General features: G+C 34.2%; 2 protein-coding genes across 15 annotated transcripts in view; one reads left to right on the top strand and one right to left on the bottom strand.

Moving 5' to 3' along the window:
* Positions 1-13440, bottom strand: part of LOC136837726 (octopamine receptor beta-2R-like) — a 355532-nt gene extending 342092 nt beyond the window's left edge. For 8 of the 14 annotated variants that reach the window (XM_067102631.1, XM_067102626.1, XM_067102630.1 and 5 more), the window contains exons 1-2: positions 13345-13395; positions 11465-12150 (exon numbers count right to left, since the gene is read on the bottom strand). The gene's annotated coding sequence lies outside the window, so the exon portion shown is untranslated. Of the gene's footprint in view, positions 1-11449; positions 12151-13344 lie in introns of all 14 variants that reach the window. The other 6 variants (XM_067102627.1, XM_067102633.1, XM_067102640.1 and 3 more) reach the window with 3 other exon arrangements.
* A 65-nt stretch (positions 13441-13505) lies between these two features.
* Positions 13506-13976, top strand: LOC136837444 (UV excision repair protein RAD23 homolog). The gene has a single exon (XM_067102223.1). The coding sequence runs from the start codon at positions 13506-13508 to the stop codon at positions 13974-13976; it is 471 nt and encodes a 156-aa protein (XP_066958324.1).
* Positions 13977-19944: the final 5968 nt, after the last annotated feature.

Genomic DNA, 19944 nt, shown 5'->3' with positions numbered 1-19944 from the left:
GACAGGACTTATTTAACACACGCAAACCACACACACACATATACATACATATACACACACATATATATATATATATATATATATATATATATATATATATATATATATATATATATATATATATATATTTGTTCGTGCGCGTGCGCGCGGGCAAGCAACTGAAAGTATATATGAGAGGCCAGTAAAACATTTCATGGAAGAGTGAATAAAACATAAGGTAACAGTTCCAAGAAATTAATAAATATTTTTCATGGAGAACAGACCGTATTTTCTTCTCTTTTTTTTTTTAAATCCCCCAGGGCAGCCAAATGCCGATATGGTTGAGCATACCTACACAAAAATAAAATGCATTTTCGTTACGTCTGCGTCTAAACCCAAAGTTAAAGGCAAACGTCAATGGAGTTTTTGTATTCTTCTGTACACACACAATTATGACCACACAGGATTCTACTAGGATATGAAATCACATATGTAAGTAAGTAAAGACAGGTAGAGAATATGACAGAAAGAAAAGAGATAAAACGTGAATGATTATATATACATACATACATACATATATATAATTTATATGTATATGATTATAATCACTTTTGTACGTGATTCATTTATCACACATAACTACAGGTGAAAAAATATATATATTTTTGTGTGGGTATGTGTACAAATTTCCGACTCACACCGGATCGAACCCATTTCACTCACATGTGTGGGTCAGTTGGTAGCGACCTTTCCTTTCGTTTGAGAGATCTGGGTTCGGTCCCGATGCAAGTCAGAAATTATTTCTGTGAAAAACTTGCTCGTGATATATATATATATATATATATATATATATATATATATATATATATATATATATATATATATATATATATATATGTATATATATACACATATATATATTATATATATAATATATACATATATATATACACATATATACATACAAGTATTTCTCAATCTTTCAGTTTCGCTTTCTTGAACTCCAAGCATTTGTGTCAAACATTTCTTCACTCCACCCTCTATAAAAAAAGGGGGGGAGGGAGGCTAGCCATTAAACACAGAGCATCAACTGTATGGACACTGCTTTTTTTTTGCTTATTATATCATTACAGAGGCTTTTAAAATATTATTATTTCTCATGGAAAGGAAAACGAGATTCCCAATTCCCAAGTAGCTGCGTCACTCTGAAAATAGTACATTTCATTCTTGTGCTTTTTCGTCCCTTTTTTGTTTGTGGTTTGAATATTTGCAAATCTCAACGACGTCATTTTCCGTTCAGCGAATCTCTAATCTACATAATACTCTTAATTTTTCCGCGCTCGTTTATATTCAGGTGCATTTCACATTAATTTTTTGTCAAATTTAAAATAAAAAAAAAAAACCTTGCAAGTGAAAACTATTATTCTTTGAGCTGTTTCTGATGCTCCGCGCTTGTTTATATTCAGGTGCAATTCATATTAATTTTTTGTCAAATTTAAAAAAAAAAAAAAAAAAAAAACGCTTGCACGTGTGAAAACTATTAATTCTTTGAGCTGTTTCTTATGAAACCGGATGACGGAATTTTATTTCGTTAAGACCAACGATGAGAATATCTATTCACATGTAGCTTATTAATTGCCAACATCTTACTTAAGATATGTTACCTTACAGCGTTTTTTATCTCTGGGACATGGCAGTAATTGCATGACTAAATTCCTGTAAGCCCTTCTCATCTGGACTGTCGTAATTACATGATACACTGTTATACCAACACCCTGAAGTAATACCCAGCTTACGAATACTGTTCATTACAGATCTGTGCCATGAACATGAAAGAATAATCACTTAAAACCATATTGTAAACACTCCCACCGACTTCCCACGCAGAGCGATAAATAAATTCGGTGAAGTATCCATTACGTAACAAACTGCTTCGGGGTCTCTTGTTAATATTGTTAACGAAATACTGCGAAATTCGGATAAATCACATGCCACGACTAATAACACTGCAATGTTACCTGATACTCCAGCATCCATCGTAGCAGAGCGTACTGCGTATGATGATGATGACCATGTTTCTCTTGCTTAGTGTCGACTTGCAAAGGCGTAAGCAGGGCGAGTGAATGGGTTTAGATTGTATTTCCAATTTTTCCTGTAATTTTATTTATATATTCATTTAAAACGGGCCTCCATACTCCGATGCCAGAATCACCTCTCAAGCCGCTTTAACGTGCTGACGAGGCGGGAATTCCGAGCGATGGAATTCTCACCACCGAAACTCTTTTTAACTCTCTCCTATAATATCTTGAACAGTATACAGTACATATAACCCGGATGAAACGAATTAAACGCGGGGGCGAAATTGAACGAACCAGGATTTTCATGGTACTTAGGTTTCAAATCGGATAGGAATCAATTAGTACGTACTTGAAGGTAACTCTTAAAAAAAATGTCCTTGAATATATCAGGGTCTGAGAGCTATAACCTACAAATGGACCGATTTCGGGTCGCGTTCGGTTACTCAACATTCATTTCTGGCCCGCTTTAATTGCTTAATTCCTGAATTTCAAATGAACACTGCTTTTCTGAACATTTTCCTATGAACTCTTATAAAATGTTCCAGAAGAATTATTTTGCACAAGATATGAACGGAGAGTGAATGTGTGTGTTGTCTTAAGAACAAACAAGAATTAAAATTGGAGTCCTATTCATATTTAACCATATGGCGTAGACATTTTTACTTCATTTCACAGATCGAATGACAAACAAATTGATCATTACATACGACGCAAATCTTCAATAATAACAGAAGCTTAAGTATATATTCCTTTTACAATCACCCCAGCCTTTGTATAGATGTGAACCACCTTTACAATTCCTTTGACTTCGTCATGCGTTCTTTGACAATCATATGAATTTTCCAGTGCGATTGTAAACACATGAACTCAGTTAAAGATACACACACCCATGCACACATAAATATACACACACATATACAAACATATACATATATATATATATATATATATATATATATATATATATATATATATATATAAATATATATATATATATATATATGTGTGTTAAATATGAATATATGTGTGTTTAAGTGTGTGCACGGGTGTCTGTATCTTTAACCGAGTTCATGTATTCACATCAGGACCGAACCCAGGTCTTTCAATTGAAAGGCAAGAGCGCTACCCACTAGACCATACAAGTCATTAAAAGGTATTTCAATTGAAAGGCGAGGGCGCTGCACACTAGGCCATACAAGTCATTTTAATGACTTGTATGGTCTAGTGGGTAGCGCCCTTGCCTTTCAATTGAAAGAGCTGGGTTCGATCAAACGACTTGTATGGCCTAGTGGGCACCACCCTTGCCTTTCAATTAAAAGACCTGGGTTCGACCCTGATGTGAGTCAGAAACTTATTTCTGTTCCACACGTGATTGTGTGTTGATTATTTCTATATTTATATATATATATATATATATATATATATATATATATATATATATATATATATATATATATATATATATATATATATATATATACATACACGTCTATATGCGTTATATATTATTCTGATGTCCGGGTTAGATGTCAATATAATCTACTATAATTCCCCCTGGGTTGAAAGCTACATCAAAGGTAAAGCGAACTACGCTGAGTTTTGTGGCTTGATATTTGTAAGTATAAAGAGAGAAGGTCACATGTGTACTGGTCACAAAACTTCATAATTAGCCAAGTGTCACAAACTTAGCAATCGGCCGTCACAGTGGAGAAGGATTGACTTAAATTCTGGGTCACGAACCTGAATTCGACAGGAATGTATGTAGCAGCAGAGTCGAATACATCTCATATCTCTCCTGAGATACGAGGTAAGTCGACTGCTATTCACTGTATCTCAGCCAACAGGCACAGGTTCAATCTTGGCAAAGGCAGAATTACTCATCGACTCTAATTTCCCTCGAGTGTAAGTTATTCGCAACGTGAAGTGAATTACATATCTAATGATAATTGTGGCTTATATATATATATATATATATATATATATATATATATATATATATATATATATATAATATATATATATATATTATATTATTTATATTGTATATAATTATATATCATATAAATTACATATATACATATGTGCATGCATAAATAAATATTGGATTGCCTATTCTCTCTCTCTCTCTCTCTCTCTCTCTCTCTCTCTCTCTCTCTCTCTCTCTCTCTCTCTCTCTCTCAATGCACGTACTGTATGTATATATAAACTTTTATAAATATACATACATACATACATACATACATACATACAAACAAGGAGAAATAAGTACTGGATTGCATTCCCTTTTAACTCTCTCTCTTTTTTTCAGTATACAAATTATATATACATGTATATATATCATATTTGTGTGTTGAGAGAGAGAGAGAGAGAGAGAGAGAGAGAGAGAGAGAGAGAGAGAGAGAGAGAGAGAGAGAGCTTAACGGGAATGCAGTCCAGTACTCTTTAGCTAAAGTAATTTAAATCTCTAGGTCCTCCCGCTCTGTCATGTGTGAGCGTAGATGTTTGCTTGCGTTCGCGATTGCTTAGTTTATATGGAACATTGCAAAAAGATGCATTTCACAACCACAACCACTCATTCTTTTATATAAGCATACATGAATAGCAAACTGACTCCTCGTGTGACACTGGCATCAAGCTCAATCAACAAGCACAATCAAACAAGCAGCCGGAAAAGAAAGGCGAAAGCAGTGTCACGAGACACTTGTCGGAACAAAACTGGGCCAAGAACAATTGCGGTGTGTTTAACCTTGTGCAAAAGGCGAGAGAACACAGCGTTTCTTAGATCAGCCCTGAAGAACGTCAAGTACTTCATATTCTGAATGAGTTATGCAAGGAGTGAGGAGAACTCTCAAGGAGAAAAGGTTCTAGCCGAGCTAAACTTTGACGCTGTTTGTAAATTTATTTATTTCATATCTTGCTTCTAGTATGGGCACGTCTAGTTAGATTTTGTTCTGCTAATAATCACAACTCCTTCATTTTTTTACTTTCAGCATTATTTATTTTCTATCTTGTTTCTAGTAAGAGCACATCTAGTGAAATTTAGTTCCGGTAATGACCATTACTCATTAATTCTTACTTTTATTTTAAAATTTAATCGCGTATTTTCTTGAACATCTGCTTTTCCTCGCAGGAGGTTTTCAACTTGCTCACTGATCCAAAAAGGATTCTATTAGTCACTATCTGTCTATAAATAGCGAACAGGAACTGGAAACCTGTTCTTGGAAGAGTAACGCAGGAACTGCTTTGTATAAAATATTAGGTTGCTACACAAAGGCAATTTCCTAACCCTGATGCAATAGTTAAAAGAAACAAGTACAGGTATTTATTTTTAAGATTTGGATATTAGTAAATCGATGAAATCTCATATGACTGGGACATGAATTTTTTGTGGACTTACGCATGTACTATAATTACGTAACGGTGTTTTATACAATATACATACACACACAAATATATATATATATATATATATATATATATATATATATATATATATATATATATATATATATGCAAGAGCAGCAAAGTAATACAAGTCATCTGAACCTTGTTCTTTCGTAAATTCAGCGTAAAAATCCTTCAAGTAATATATCCTGAATTAGTGTACATTACAATTTAAGAAAATGCTATAGGTACTGATGGCCTTCATTACTTTCAGTTGCAATTTTCAGTATATTAGTCCCGTGATCGTGGTAACTGTAATGTATGTGTGTGTATATATGTATGTATATATGTATATATCATATATTTATATATATGAATATATACCTATATATACATAATTATGTATTTATGTACCTATATATATATATATATATATATATATATATATATATATATATATATATATATATATGTATATATACATATATATATATATATATATATATATATATATATATATATATATATATATATATATATATATATATATATATATATATATATATATTTATGTAATAAAAATACAATAAAAATACAATCATTGACCCTGATCCAGGATACAAAACAATCACTGCAAAATTTTCATTTCAAATGCTGAATCGTGGATGAGCCCCAAGTGCATAAAACCTTTCCAAATCAACCACCCCCACAGAAGGGCCACCAGCAGTATGTTGAACCCTCATTCACAAACACTGTGCCATTCTCTTTTACCCATTCTTTCAATATAACCAAACGATATTTAAACGCCCTGAACCATTCTTGCACCCTAACTGATCTTTTTGACAAGTTCTATGGAGGGTTAATGAATAAACTGAACAATGTACAGTGTAACAATGATTAATAATAATCAATAATGATTTTACGATTGGGAGTTCCGATATAGCATGATATTCACCAAAGAATCTTATGATAATATGTGATAATGTTTTTCTGTAACGTTCTCTCAGCGCATATTGAGTTGATTAGAATGTGTAAGAGAAAGTTAAATTTCACTCAGTGAAGTATTACCCTCAAAATTTCGCTATGGCATTGCAAGAACTACTTCAGGCTTCCGCAATTTACGCAACGTGAACAATGGAATCTTTTAAAAAGCAGTATCTCTTTAAAAAATCTTTTAAAAATCTTTTAAAATACAGTATCTTAAAAAATAAGTATATAAAGCAAATTAATCGATGCAGCGAAATATAGATCAGGTACGCTGACGACATGATACGCATTTGGACGGGGAACAAAAATATAAATATATAGTTTTGGTACATTAACTGAATTAGCTCCACCGATAACAAGTAAAAAATGCGCTTCGGCGCAATCGAGTTTTCTGCACAGCGTATAATCAAGGCCACCGAATATAGATCTGTCTTTCGATGGCCTCGGTATAATGCTGTATGAGCGCAGCCCATGGAAATTTAACCACGGCCCAGTGATGGCCTATCATATATCGCTGCCAGACGCACGATAATGGATAACTTTAATCCTAAATAAAGTGAAAACTACTGAGGCTAGAGGGCGGCAAACTGGTATGTTTGATGATTGGAGAGTGTGTGATCAACATACCAATTTGCAGCCCTCTAGCCTCGGTAGTTTTTAAGTTCTGAGGGCGGACAGAAAAAGTGCGGACGGACAGACAATAGTTTTCTTTTCAGAAAACTAAAAATCCGCCATGAAGCTGCAAAATGACTAGAGCCTATCCTCGAATTGCTAGTGCACAAGGGATGATAATGGTTCAAATTTTAGTGTTTGCAGACAAACTACCACCTTTTAATCTAGCAGCAGAAGCAAGGCAGAGAAACACGTTCATCCACCCATGTTTTCAAGAGCATGACGTGTACGCAGCCCTGACTAAATTGATGATTGATGAGATGCGATTAGGAAACACGGGCAAGAAATTAAAATATATAGTGATATACTCGAGGATGTATTTAACAGCGGCAGAAAAAGAATCTTACATGAAAATAACAATACAGAAACTTATAACACACACAAAAAATGTTTTTTTTATATCATATTGTAATACTTTTATCAAAGATACTCCAAGTTTACTTAAAAATGTTAGCGTTAATATGAAATTCAAGAACAATACTACTATGAAAAAACTTATATAGAGAACTTGCCTAATGGTACCTAAGAATGTCTGCATCAAACCCCATGGACATGAAAGTCAGGTGATAATTTTTATGCTACAGAAAATCTTGAAAAACAACAACAAAAGAGCATAAAAATGGCCTAATATAGGCAAGGAATAACTGCAATTTTCACTTGCTTCAGTAACAACAATCATGCTATTAACCAAAAAGTTGCTAAAAAGCTAGTTAATTCTCATAATATGTTCTGAAGAAATATAACTCGAATTATAAAAAAATACCTTTTGTATGAATATGAATGTATAAACTTTATTAATACATTTCAGACGGAATATTACGTAAAATGTATACACATTACGAAGTGCAGTTTGCCGGTGTTAAAACGAAAGGTGTGTGCCCATCTGTTTGCACAAAACAATATTTGTTAAACGTGCACTTATGAGATAATGGTTCCTCGTTTTTCCACGTGCTAATATTTTTCCAGCCTTTTTATGGTCGTTTGTGCAGTCGCCATAGCAAATAAAACGGAAATTTCTAATACTATGCCCCAGTTCTCTTGGTGATGTCTTAATTAAAAACGCAAGACCGGTCAGGATTTTTACCTTGAATAAAATTTTTCCTTGTGATCTCCAGCTCACGCGCGAACGCACACACACACACACATACATTACAGACTACATACATACACACACACATATACAGTATATATACATATATAATTACATATATAAAATTATATATACACGTGGAAGTATATATATATATATATATATATATATATATATATATATATATATATATATATATATATATATATATATTCTGCTTGTATTATATTAATCATTCCAGCATGCAATATCTAAAGAAAACAAACATGCACTAAACCAAGGCTCATAACACCTAGCTACCTGTGCGACTTAAAAAAAAAAAAAAGAAGATTTTTTCGAATCAAATCCGTATCCTACTAATGCTCCTTGAAATTCTCTCTCTCCATTTCTAGTGTCAATTAGCAAAATGCGCCCAGTACAATTTTATATTCAGCTTCCCTAAGTATCATTTTCATCATGTTTGCCAATCCCTTGCTTCTCACATAATGTCTGAGTGAAGATAATTGCCATACAATTACCTTCCATAAACGAAATTACTTTTCCCCCCTCCCATCACTTGTTAAAGAGAACAAGTAACTAACAGAAGTATAACTCAAACATCGCCGTACAATTATCTTCAATAAACGAAATTACTCTTTAACCCCCTTCTCATCTTCTATAAGAACAAATGACACGGAATTTGAAGAATATGCCAGCATACAGAATATTAAACATTACAAAAACTCGTTTTATTTTTAAGAGACATCCATTACTCGTGAAACCCATGAACTTTCCTCTTTTTCAAATCAACATGGAATATTTTTTTTTTTTGTATGCAAATAATCCTTACCACCTTTCATTCGTCAATACATTTCAAATCAGCATTTGAGGCAAATATCAGTAGATCAGTCGGCAGCATAAGAAATCTATGCAGAATAATTCATTGGTGTTTACGAAAAACCTCTTTACATGAATGTGCTGACGATGTTCTTTTCAGGGGAAAATAGCAAATCTACCACTGAATGTCATTCCCAAAATTATTTCTTCAACAGGTATTATGCAACAGGCAGGTATACGGTATTGATTTCTCATTGTAAAATTGTTTGAAATAATTAGGTTTGTCTTAAAGTAATTCCGCAAATGTTAACGTTTTGTACTTACAAGCAGTATCCATCTTAACTTTCGATATAACAATATATAATAAGGTTTGAACTATATACCAACACTTCTATTCTTTCACGTACAACAGTTACTGCATAGTAAATCTAAACTGCAGTGTTCTGTCAACTAAAAATGTACAGCTAGTCAAACCTAATCTCTTCGAAGAAAACCACATTCCCGAGTCGTTCTTTTAAACGTGGTTTTTGTTAATACACAAGGACGTGATTGATTTATTCACGACTACTAAAACTGGCGTCACAACACCTCAGAAACATGGGCGTAAAAAAATTATCCGTAAACTAGGTGAGATATAAATAACGGCCCATCTTTTTAATTTTTAACCAGAGAGTTTTCATTCTTGAATTATCGGCAAACTACTAAACTTGCGCAGATCCGACACCTTCGTAATAACAACACATGTCAATGTTCGAGAACACTTGCGCCGGATTATATACACAAAGTAGGATTATAACGATGCGTTTTTTTTTTTTTGTATTCATTCCAATGATAACTTACAAACTAAAATAGAAATCACAATCACGATTTCACAATGAAGAAAAAAAAAAGTAAAACTGACTTGCAAAGTATAATTATAACGACGCGTGTCTTCCTATATTCCAATGATAATTGTTACGAACTTTAAACGTTTGCACAATCACGATTAGGCTACACAAGTATGATGAAAAATCACAAAATCACAATCGCTATTACACAACGAATAAAAAACGAGCAGAACTATCAACGTACAGAGAAGCGACAGAGAATCGTTAGGTTACTGGGACGGTGTTTGTCAAGCGGGACGAAAGAGAATACTGCCCAAACGAATGCCGATAGACCTTGCATTATATGCCCTGTTTAAGAGGAAGCGATTAGGCCTGACAAGGTTACACACACACACACGCTGATGACAAGGACGGGCGTAATCGCCAGCAAAGCGGATTGAACTGAAACAAAGATTCGGATGGACGTAATGATGCCCGAAGGAAGGAAGGAAGGAAGGAAAGACAAATTAATGAGCTGCTCCAAACGTCGGTGAATACGTGCATATGGAGTACATTACGTCTCCAGGAAGGTGGTATACGCATCGCCAGGAAGTGACGCAATTTAAACTTTTTCCACTCGTTCTCCCTATATAGTATGCATATGTGTGAATGTGTATATATGTATGTGTGTGTGTGTGTGTGTATATATATATATATATATATACTTATATATATGTGTGTATATAATGTATATATATATATATATATATATATATAACATATATCATACATGTATATGTGTATATATATAATATGCATATATATATATATATATATATATATATATATATATATATATATATATATATATATAGAGAGAGAGAGAGAGAGAGAGAGAGAGAGAGAGAGAGAGAGAGAGAGAGAGAGAGAGAGAGAAATGTTCCGTGGATGCAGTCGTGTTTAAGACCTATTAATAAGTGATGGTCGCAGCCAGCAAAATATTAAATTAAACAAGGCACTGCATTATATTCAGAATAATCCCATTGCGGGATAGACAAACAAAAAACAACGAATTACTGAAACAATCATCTGCAATCCGAAGGATTTATTGGTTTCTCGCTTTTGCAATTGACTGATGCAGTGCACTCGCCGATCACACTCGGGTCTGATTAACGAGGACATTTATACATTTTCTCGTGAAGATATACAGGAGCTTTGCAACTTGCATATCACGAGCATTTGGGAAATTTTTAAATCCTGACGTTATTAATATTTGCTGTCTATTTACATACACAAAATTAACAATAATGGTTAAGTGGGCATCCGTGTACATAACATCTCAGTCTCTGTCTCTACCTCTCCATTTACAATACATTTCTTTGCATGAATTTTACTACATTATTTTAGTCTGTGGTCTGTGGAGGAGACATATATATAACATTTCTTTGCATGAATTTTACTACATTATTTTAGTCTGTGGTCTGTGGATTAGACATATATATATATATATATATATATATATATATATATATATATATATATATATATATATATATATATATATATATATATATATATATATAGCAAATCTGAATAAGTTTTCCTTTCTCTATATACATTTTCTATTTTAAACTGACAATAAATGAACTTACCATCGACGAGCCGCCTCTTCCCTTCACCCGCTATGCATTCATTCTTTCCCCACATGAAGCCAAAACGCGAACGATACGAACGGGTCTCTCACAGCATCCTTCGCTCGTTACAGACATCCGTTATAAGCCCCGTCTAAGAAGACGAAGACTAAGGAGCAGAAGGTGCAGAGTTCAGCGTTTGGTCCTGAGGAACGGACGAGCGAACCCCAGGAGGAGGAGGAACCTCTTTAGAAGGGGCGGAACGGGAGCCAGGAGTTCTTCTTCCCTCGAAGAATCCACTCACCTGTTGCTTGTGCCAAAGTGACAGGATTTCCCGCTGATCTCTCCTCACATCTACGCAAATTTTTATTCTATTTATTGGAGGTTTGGCATTGCACTGCAGTTGCTGTACATAAGACGAAGCTCTTCACGAAGAAAACGATCAAACACACACACTTGGCGGAGAAGCCGAGGTCAAATGGTTAATGGACTTATTTTATCGATCTGTTCTCGTGTCCTCTTGCACACACAAACACACACATTGACCAACGTCGGGCGCGATACGCGTATGATACGCTGTGTTTGCGTGTGCTGGTCCCACTGGCTGTCATGTCATGTCTGTGTACGGAACCATACGGTTACGCATATACGCGTCGCAATTGTGCGTACGAGTGTCTTTGCAAGAAATTCAGGGGTTAATTTGCAATCTTTTAGAGAGAAAAGTTTATTACTCAAAGCTACAGCATTACATAATTGAAATGAATAACTATTTTTTACTTCAAAAATTGAATGTGATCGTCTAACCACTATTCCTGATATAAATGAATTTAGAAATGAAAGAGAGAGAGAGAGAGAGAGAGAGAGAGAGAGAGAGAGAGAGAGAGAGAGAGAGAGATTATGAAGCGTATTTCATTTTGATGTACAGACTAATAAAAAATCAACTTGACTGATAATTCCTCATATTAAATTTTGCATAAATTTTCCTTTAATCGCGTTTTAACTGCCGTAATCATTTTCACTCATAATTAATTTTGACTGCTTTCAACCTTGTAATGGTGTAGTACCAATAATCTAATAAGTTTCATCGAATGTAGGCCACCAAAAAATTCGTGAAAATTGTATTTAGATTTTAGTATTTTCACTCTAACTACGGCAAATCTTTTTTTATTGCTATTACGAAATTACAGCGCGTTTCAGTCCTAATCTATAATTGATTTCATATTTCATTAAACAGACAAGACTTCGAAAACTAAAAGCGATTTGGAGTCGCGCGATAAATAATGAATTGTTCTCAAGCAATCGTTTTATGCGACCTCGAGACTCAAGGAAGATATTTGCAGCTGACCCATAGAATTTATTGTTTACAGTCTGTTGTTTGCAGACGTCGGCCATGAAAGTTGCACATCACGTAACCTTTTGGGAGTACAAATAGAATGGACGCGTAATTTGACACATCCAACACAGCAAAACGAGGGACTTCTCTCGTTGCACCACTTTTCTTCAAACTACTTATTTTTTTATTTGGAACCAGTGTCAAGATCAAGTGTATATTTATATATATACCAGAAAACACTCAAAGGAGCCAAAGATGAAAGTGACATTTAATGAAAACTGATAAAGATTTACATTAGAGGGGGAGGAGGAGGAGGGGGGAAAATCAGTAATGAAAATAATAATATATAATAATAATAATAAAGTTTAAGATTTGAACATTTTATCTTATGGTGGTGTCCAACAGACGTTTATAAATGAGCTTCTCGGATAAAAGGGGAGGAGGAAGAGGAGAAGAATGAGGAGGAGGGAGGGGGAGGGGTACGCGAGGAATAGAGGAAGGATAGGAGGTCCCTGGGTATTGTGGGGTAGGAGGAGGGGGGGATAACCCAGCGATGGATGGCACCAACACAACACCGGCAGAGCAGAGCCACTACCTTTCACTGTGGTGGCACAGTTCACACTGGCTTGGCTCGTCCGGCCCACCTCTCTCTCTCTCTCTCTCTCTCTCTCTCTCTCTCTCTCTCTCTCTCTCTCTCCTCCTTCAACTGCTGGTGCCATCGCCGCGCGAATGCTCGCTCCCTCAACCATCAACCCTCCCCCAACCAACCCTCAACCCTCTGTACCCTCCCTCAACCATCCCCTAACCCTCCCTCAACATTTCCTCAACCCTCCCCCAACCCTCCTCAACTATCCTCAACCATCCCTCAACATTCCCTCAACCCTCCCTCAACCATCCCTCAACCACCCCTCAACCCCACTACCTCACACAACCTCCTCTGGCTTCTCATCCAACCCCTTCCTGAAAACGCCGCCTACCCACCCAAAATACACCGACAAAACAGGCTGTCAGCGGCTCCTCCGCTATACCCCCCACCGACTTTACGACCTGCAACCTACAACTTGCAACCTGCAGCAGGCGAAGGCTCTCGTCAAGGGCGCCATAACCACGGATCACTTCACAAAAGAAGAAGAAGAAGAAGAAGAAGAAGAAGAAAAAGAAGAAGAAGAAGAAAGAAGAAGAAGAAGAAGAAGAAATTGAACTTTGACACTAGTTGCAGAAAATCATTACGTGACATACAGAATTAAGAGCTTTGCAATTCTTTTAAAATTTGATAAAAACTACAACAGCAATGCTTTCAAAGATATTACACTTTCCAAAACCAAAAAAAGCAGGCTCACAAAATTTTCTATGATGCCTTCAGCTGCTCGCTTTCTAAGCATGAAAGTCAGTCTACCGTGTTTATTGTTTTACAATCTCATGAGGAAAAAAATTGAGCTTTAGCAATTTTTGAAAAATCTGCGTTTTTAATTTTGGTGGATATATTAATTGATTTTTTTTTTATTCATACTCGTTGCTTTGTTGTCAGGGATTGGATTACAGTATCATCTGTCCCGTTGAAAAGTCATCAAACCAGCAATAGTGAAATAAAAGTCAATATATATCATGATGAAAATAAGAGATAAATAATCTGTTATTATTATTATTATTATTATTATTAAGACGATGAACCCTATTCATATGGAACCACCCCACCAGAGGGGCCACTGACTTGAAATTTAAACTTCCAAAGAATAAGATTTCATTAGAAAGGAGTTACAGAAAGTAATGGGAAATTTCGGAAGAACAGATCACTTACTAAAAAAATAAATTAACATAATAATAAATGAACACATGGAAAAAAGTCATTTATTAAAATACAAGAATGGTGTTAGGGTAGTAATGCATCGCATCTTCGCTTGAACTTTGTGCTTCCTTTTCATAATAGCAGTTTCTATGGGAAGAATCGAATTCGTTAACAGATTTCGCTTCGTTTGAAATTGATTCGTGGCGAAATTGAACCCCACCAAAAACTAGTAGAATAAAGAGGAATACGAAACTAAGAAAGACGCATAACAAGTAAAAAATGCTTCGGCCCAATCGAGTTTTCTGTACAGCCGCTACAGCAAATAATCAAGGCTACCGAAAATGATCCATCTTTCGGTGGTCTAGGTGTAATGCTGTATGAGCAGCGGTCTAAGAAACTTTAACCACGGCCCGGTGGTGGCCTGTCCAATAGCGTTCTTCACTGGAAGGGTGGGTAGAGCTCTCGGCTGGCACGCTGTTGGCCCAGCGTTCGACTCTCCGACCGGCCAATGAAGAATTAGAGGAATTTATTTCTGGTGATAGAAATTCATTTCTCGTCATAATGTGGTTCGGATTCCACAATAAGCTGTAGGTCCCGTTGCTAGGAGAGCTGTTAATCAGCTCAGTGGTCTGGTTAAACTAAGATATAATTAACTTTTTTAACCTACAGCATTCCCAGTAGCAATATTATGGCTAACTTTAACCTTAAATAAAATAAAAGCTACTGAGGCTAGAGAGCTGAAATTTGGTATGTTTGATGATTGTAGGATGGATGATCAACATACCAATTTGCAGCCCTCTAGCCTCAGTAGTTTTTAAGATTTGAGGGCGGACAGAATAAAGTGCGAACGGTCAGACAAAGCCGGCACAACAGTTTTCTTTTACAGACAACTAAAAGTCTCTAATTACGTTATACGTGACATCAAGACGTACCTTATCCTAGAAATCGTATAGATCCTCAAGTGTCTAGCGAGACTTGCACACTGGGCATCTGGCGATAATTCACATGATTCGTCGGATTAGCAGCAGGGAAATGATTTGCAACCTCGCTCAAATGAGATGCATTGCCTGTTGCCATGGCATGCTCGCAGGGGACAGCAATCCTGGAATGTGCATGCAGTTTTTTTTTTAGTCATTTACCAAGCACACTTATTAAAGATTAAAAAAAAATAAATGAAAAAATAAAAATAAAAGTAATTCAGGGAGTTATATACTCAGGGAAAATATGGGTTCCTTCATACGAAAAATGTTATTTGATATTTGTTATTTTTTCTTAAGTAGATATAAAATGTCAAATTAGTGACAGAACTTCCAGTCTAGAATCACTCAATATGTTGTTTGTGTTCACAAGATTGACTCTCTCTCTCTTTCTAAGCCCGTACAAATATATGCACGATAAACATTAGATACATAGATAGAAAAATATAATAGATAACACACATATATATATAATTATAAATATGTATATATAGTTACATATACATCTTATATACATATTTATAATTATATATATATGTGTGTGTTATCTATTATATTTTTCTCTCTATGTATCTAATGTTTATCGTGCATATATTTGTACGGGCTTAGAAAGAGAGAGAGAGAGAGTCAATCTTGTGAACACAAACAACATATTGAGTGATTCTAGACTGAAGTTCTGTCACTAATTTGACATTTTATATCTACTCAAGAAAAAATAGCAAATATCAAATAACATTTTTCGTATGAAGGAACCCATATTTTCCCTGAGTATTTAACTCCCTGAATTACTTTTATTTTATTTTTTCATTTATTTTTTTAATCTTTAATAAGTGTGCTTGGTAAATGACTAAAAAAACTGCATGCACATTCCAGATTGTTGTCCCCCTGCGAGCATGCCATGGCAACAGGCAATGCATCTCATTTGAGCGAGGTTGCAAATCATTTCCTGCTGCTAATCCGACGAATCATGAATTATCGCCAGATAATGTCATTGAGGCTTTTCCTCCATCTACTGTAGCTGTTTCCTAACAATTCTTCCATTCTAATATCACTTTATTCAGCATCATCTCTATATGGTGAGATATATAAATTTTATATATATATATATATATATATATATATATATATATATATATATATAAAAATTTATATATCTCACCATATAGACGATGATAGCTGAATAAAGTGATATAAAGTAGAATGGAAGAATTATATATATATATATATATATATATATATATATATATATATATATATATAAATATATATATATATATATATAAATATATATATATATATATATATATATATATATATATATATATATATATATATATATATATATATATATATATAAAATTTATATATCTCACCATATAGACGATGATAGCTGAATAAAGTGATATAAAGTAGAATGGAAGAATTGTTAGGGGAAACAGCTACAGTAGATGTAGGAAAGCCTCAATGACATTATTTAGCGCGTACGCAAATTCCCTGGCGTTCCTGAAATATCAGCAGCGGAGTAGATGCTTCTCTAATTAAATCTCTTATTACAAAAAGGGTATTCTCGCCTGCGAAAGGGAAATGAAAGTACTTTAATTACTCGAATTAATTGGGATTAAGGAGTTCCATTACATCGGTTCATGGCTTTCAGTAACAGAAATCATTTACGCAGGGAACGAAAAATGTTCTAACCCTATTCATATTTTCTTTTTTATATACTGTTCAATAAATGTAAAATACTGTTCACATTCAATCACAACTTTTATTGTAAAGAGCTTCATTTTGGTACCTGTCTTAAGCAAAATTAATATTTAGCAGTTATTATTATTATTATTATTATTATTATTATTATTATTATTATTATTATTATAAACCCCTATGCATATGGAACAAGCCTACAAGGGTCACAGACTTGAAATTCAAGCTTCCAAAGAATGTGGTGTTCATCTGAAATAAGTTAAAGAATATTACAGGACATACAGAAAGAAGAAATCAGTTATTAGAAAAGAAAATAAGATAAATTAATCAATGAATACAAATAAAACAGTAAAATACAAAGTGAACTTGTTTGGGTAGTAATGCATTGCATCTTCGGTCGAACTTTTGAGGTTCGTCAAATCAACCACTCATTCATCGTCTCTTGTCTGGATCCACTTTCAAGAAATTCTCCTTGGCCAATGGTCTTCAGACCTACGACAACAAGTGTGACATTTAGCTAGTCTTCTTCAGACCAACAAGAACCAGAGTGTCATTTAGCCAATAGCCAATGTTCTTCAGACCCACAAGAACAAGTGTGACATTTAGCTAGTGTTCTTCAGAACAAGAAGAACCAATGTGTCATTTAGCCAATGTTCTTCAGACCTACAAGGACCAGTGTGATATTCGGCCAATGTTCTCCAGGCCTAAAAGAACCAGTGTAACATTTTGCCAATGTTCTTCAGACCTACGAAAGCCAGTGTATCATTTAACCAATGTAGACCTACAAGAACCAGTGTGTCATTTAGCCAATGTTCTTCAGACCTAGAAGAACCAGTGCGTCATTTAGCCAATGTTCTTCAGACCTAGAAGAACCAGTTTGACATTTAGCCAATGTTCTTCAGATCTACAAGAACCAGTGAAACATTTAGTCAAAATCCTTCAGACCTGCAAGAACCAGTGTGTCATTTAGCCAATGTTCTTCACACCTACAAAAAACAATGTTACATTTAGCCAATGTTTTTGAGATCAACACGAACCAGTTCGTCATTGAACCAATGTTCTTCACACCTACAAGAACCAGTGTGACCATTAGTCAATGTTCCTCAGACATACAATAACCAGAGTGACATTTGCTTGGAGAGCAACAGCACGTCTGCCAAGCAAGCACTCGCCATATTAATATTCTGTAAAATTAACAATCATCGTTAAAGGTTCAACGGTTGCTTCGTTTTCTCCACTACCAAACTTCGAAATTCTTATCTTAACCATTCCTAAACGTTACGCAAGCTTTGTACTCAGTTTTAAACAGTATATAACGACGTTTTCCTACAGTAATGTTTCCAATTTTACTTCACGCAACAGTATTTGCTATTTTCTTCTTGATCAAGTTTATTTCACTCATTAGTACTTACTATTTTCTTCCTGATCAATTTTACTTCACTTAATAGTACTTACTGTTTTCTTCTTGATCAATTTTACTTCACTCAATAGTATTTACTATTTTCTTCTTGATCAAGTTTACTTCACTCAATAGAATTCACTATTTTCTTCTTGATTACTAAACCTCCAAGACAAACTGGACTAGTAAAACAGTTTGGCAGAAGATATCTAATTAAAAAAATCAAAGCAATACAAATATAAAACAAACATCTATTCCGGGAATAAAACACCACGTCACAACTAAATCAAAAGGTAATCCAGCCATCTAATATCAGTTCAATAAGGCAGGAATCGTGAGTGTTTAATATCACTACATGAATTAATCTAATCGCCCTTACCCAAATACGGCTTTATTAATTGGCTGGGATACTACCTATACCAGTGGGTCCTGTCTGCCTTTGGCCACCGGGTCAGTAATAATAGTAATAACAGTAAATCGTAGTCGCCAGTTAATAATCTCTACCCTCACATTCAGATAAAGTCTCTGCAGTAATCGAATCGAAATGGTGCTGTGAACATCAATGAAATAATCCTCATCAAAACAATTCCATGTTAACTGTTAGTCAGCACATCAATCTTTGTGTGCTCCTTTCAACAGTTATTGTGTGTTCAAACAGCTTGTTTTGTTTACAGCATAAATTAATGACAAAGGTAAATTTTACTCCAAGCTAAGGTTTCATCATATTTTGGGTAGGTCAAAATCTTTTACTTAATTGCTGCGTTACTTTAGTATTACTATATTTTCGACTGAAAACTGTTAGTAGCTCGTATTATATACATACTGTATATACAGTATGTATATATATAATATATATTATATATAATATATATATATACATATATATAAATATGTATATATATATATATATACTGTATATATATATATATATATATATATATATATATATATATATATATATATATATATATATATATATATATATATATATATATATATATATATTTATATATACAGTATATATATATATATATATATATATATATATATATATAAATATATATATATATATATATATATATATATATATATATATATATATATAAATATAATGAATGAAATTTATCACATCACCGTAATTCATATACAAGCATTAAGCTGCAAATTTCCTCTAATATCTAATTCGCTCTACCTCGGAAATAATATATTTTCATATATGTTAGCCGAAGGGGAATTTTTTAGTTGATAATAAGTTCGTCGTCTCGTGGGCTCGAACCACGGAAGACAAAAACTCAGGACTACAGT

This window comes from Macrobrachium rosenbergii, chromosome 59, assembly GCF_040412425.1.
Source record: "Macrobrachium rosenbergii isolate ZJJX-2024 chromosome 59, ASM4041242v1, whole genome shotgun sequence".
In the NCBI taxonomy this organism is placed as follows: Eukaryota; Metazoa; Arthropoda; class Malacostraca; order Decapoda; family Palaemonidae; genus Macrobrachium; species Macrobrachium rosenbergii.
This window is presented reverse-complemented; position numbering and strand designations above follow the sequence as displayed.

What these genes read in the sequence shown, in the direction of transcription:
- LOC136837444 (XM_067102223.1), top strand. Translation starts at nt 13,506, where the DNA reads ATGCTCGCTCCCTCAACCATCAACCCTCCCCCAACCAACCCTCAACCC.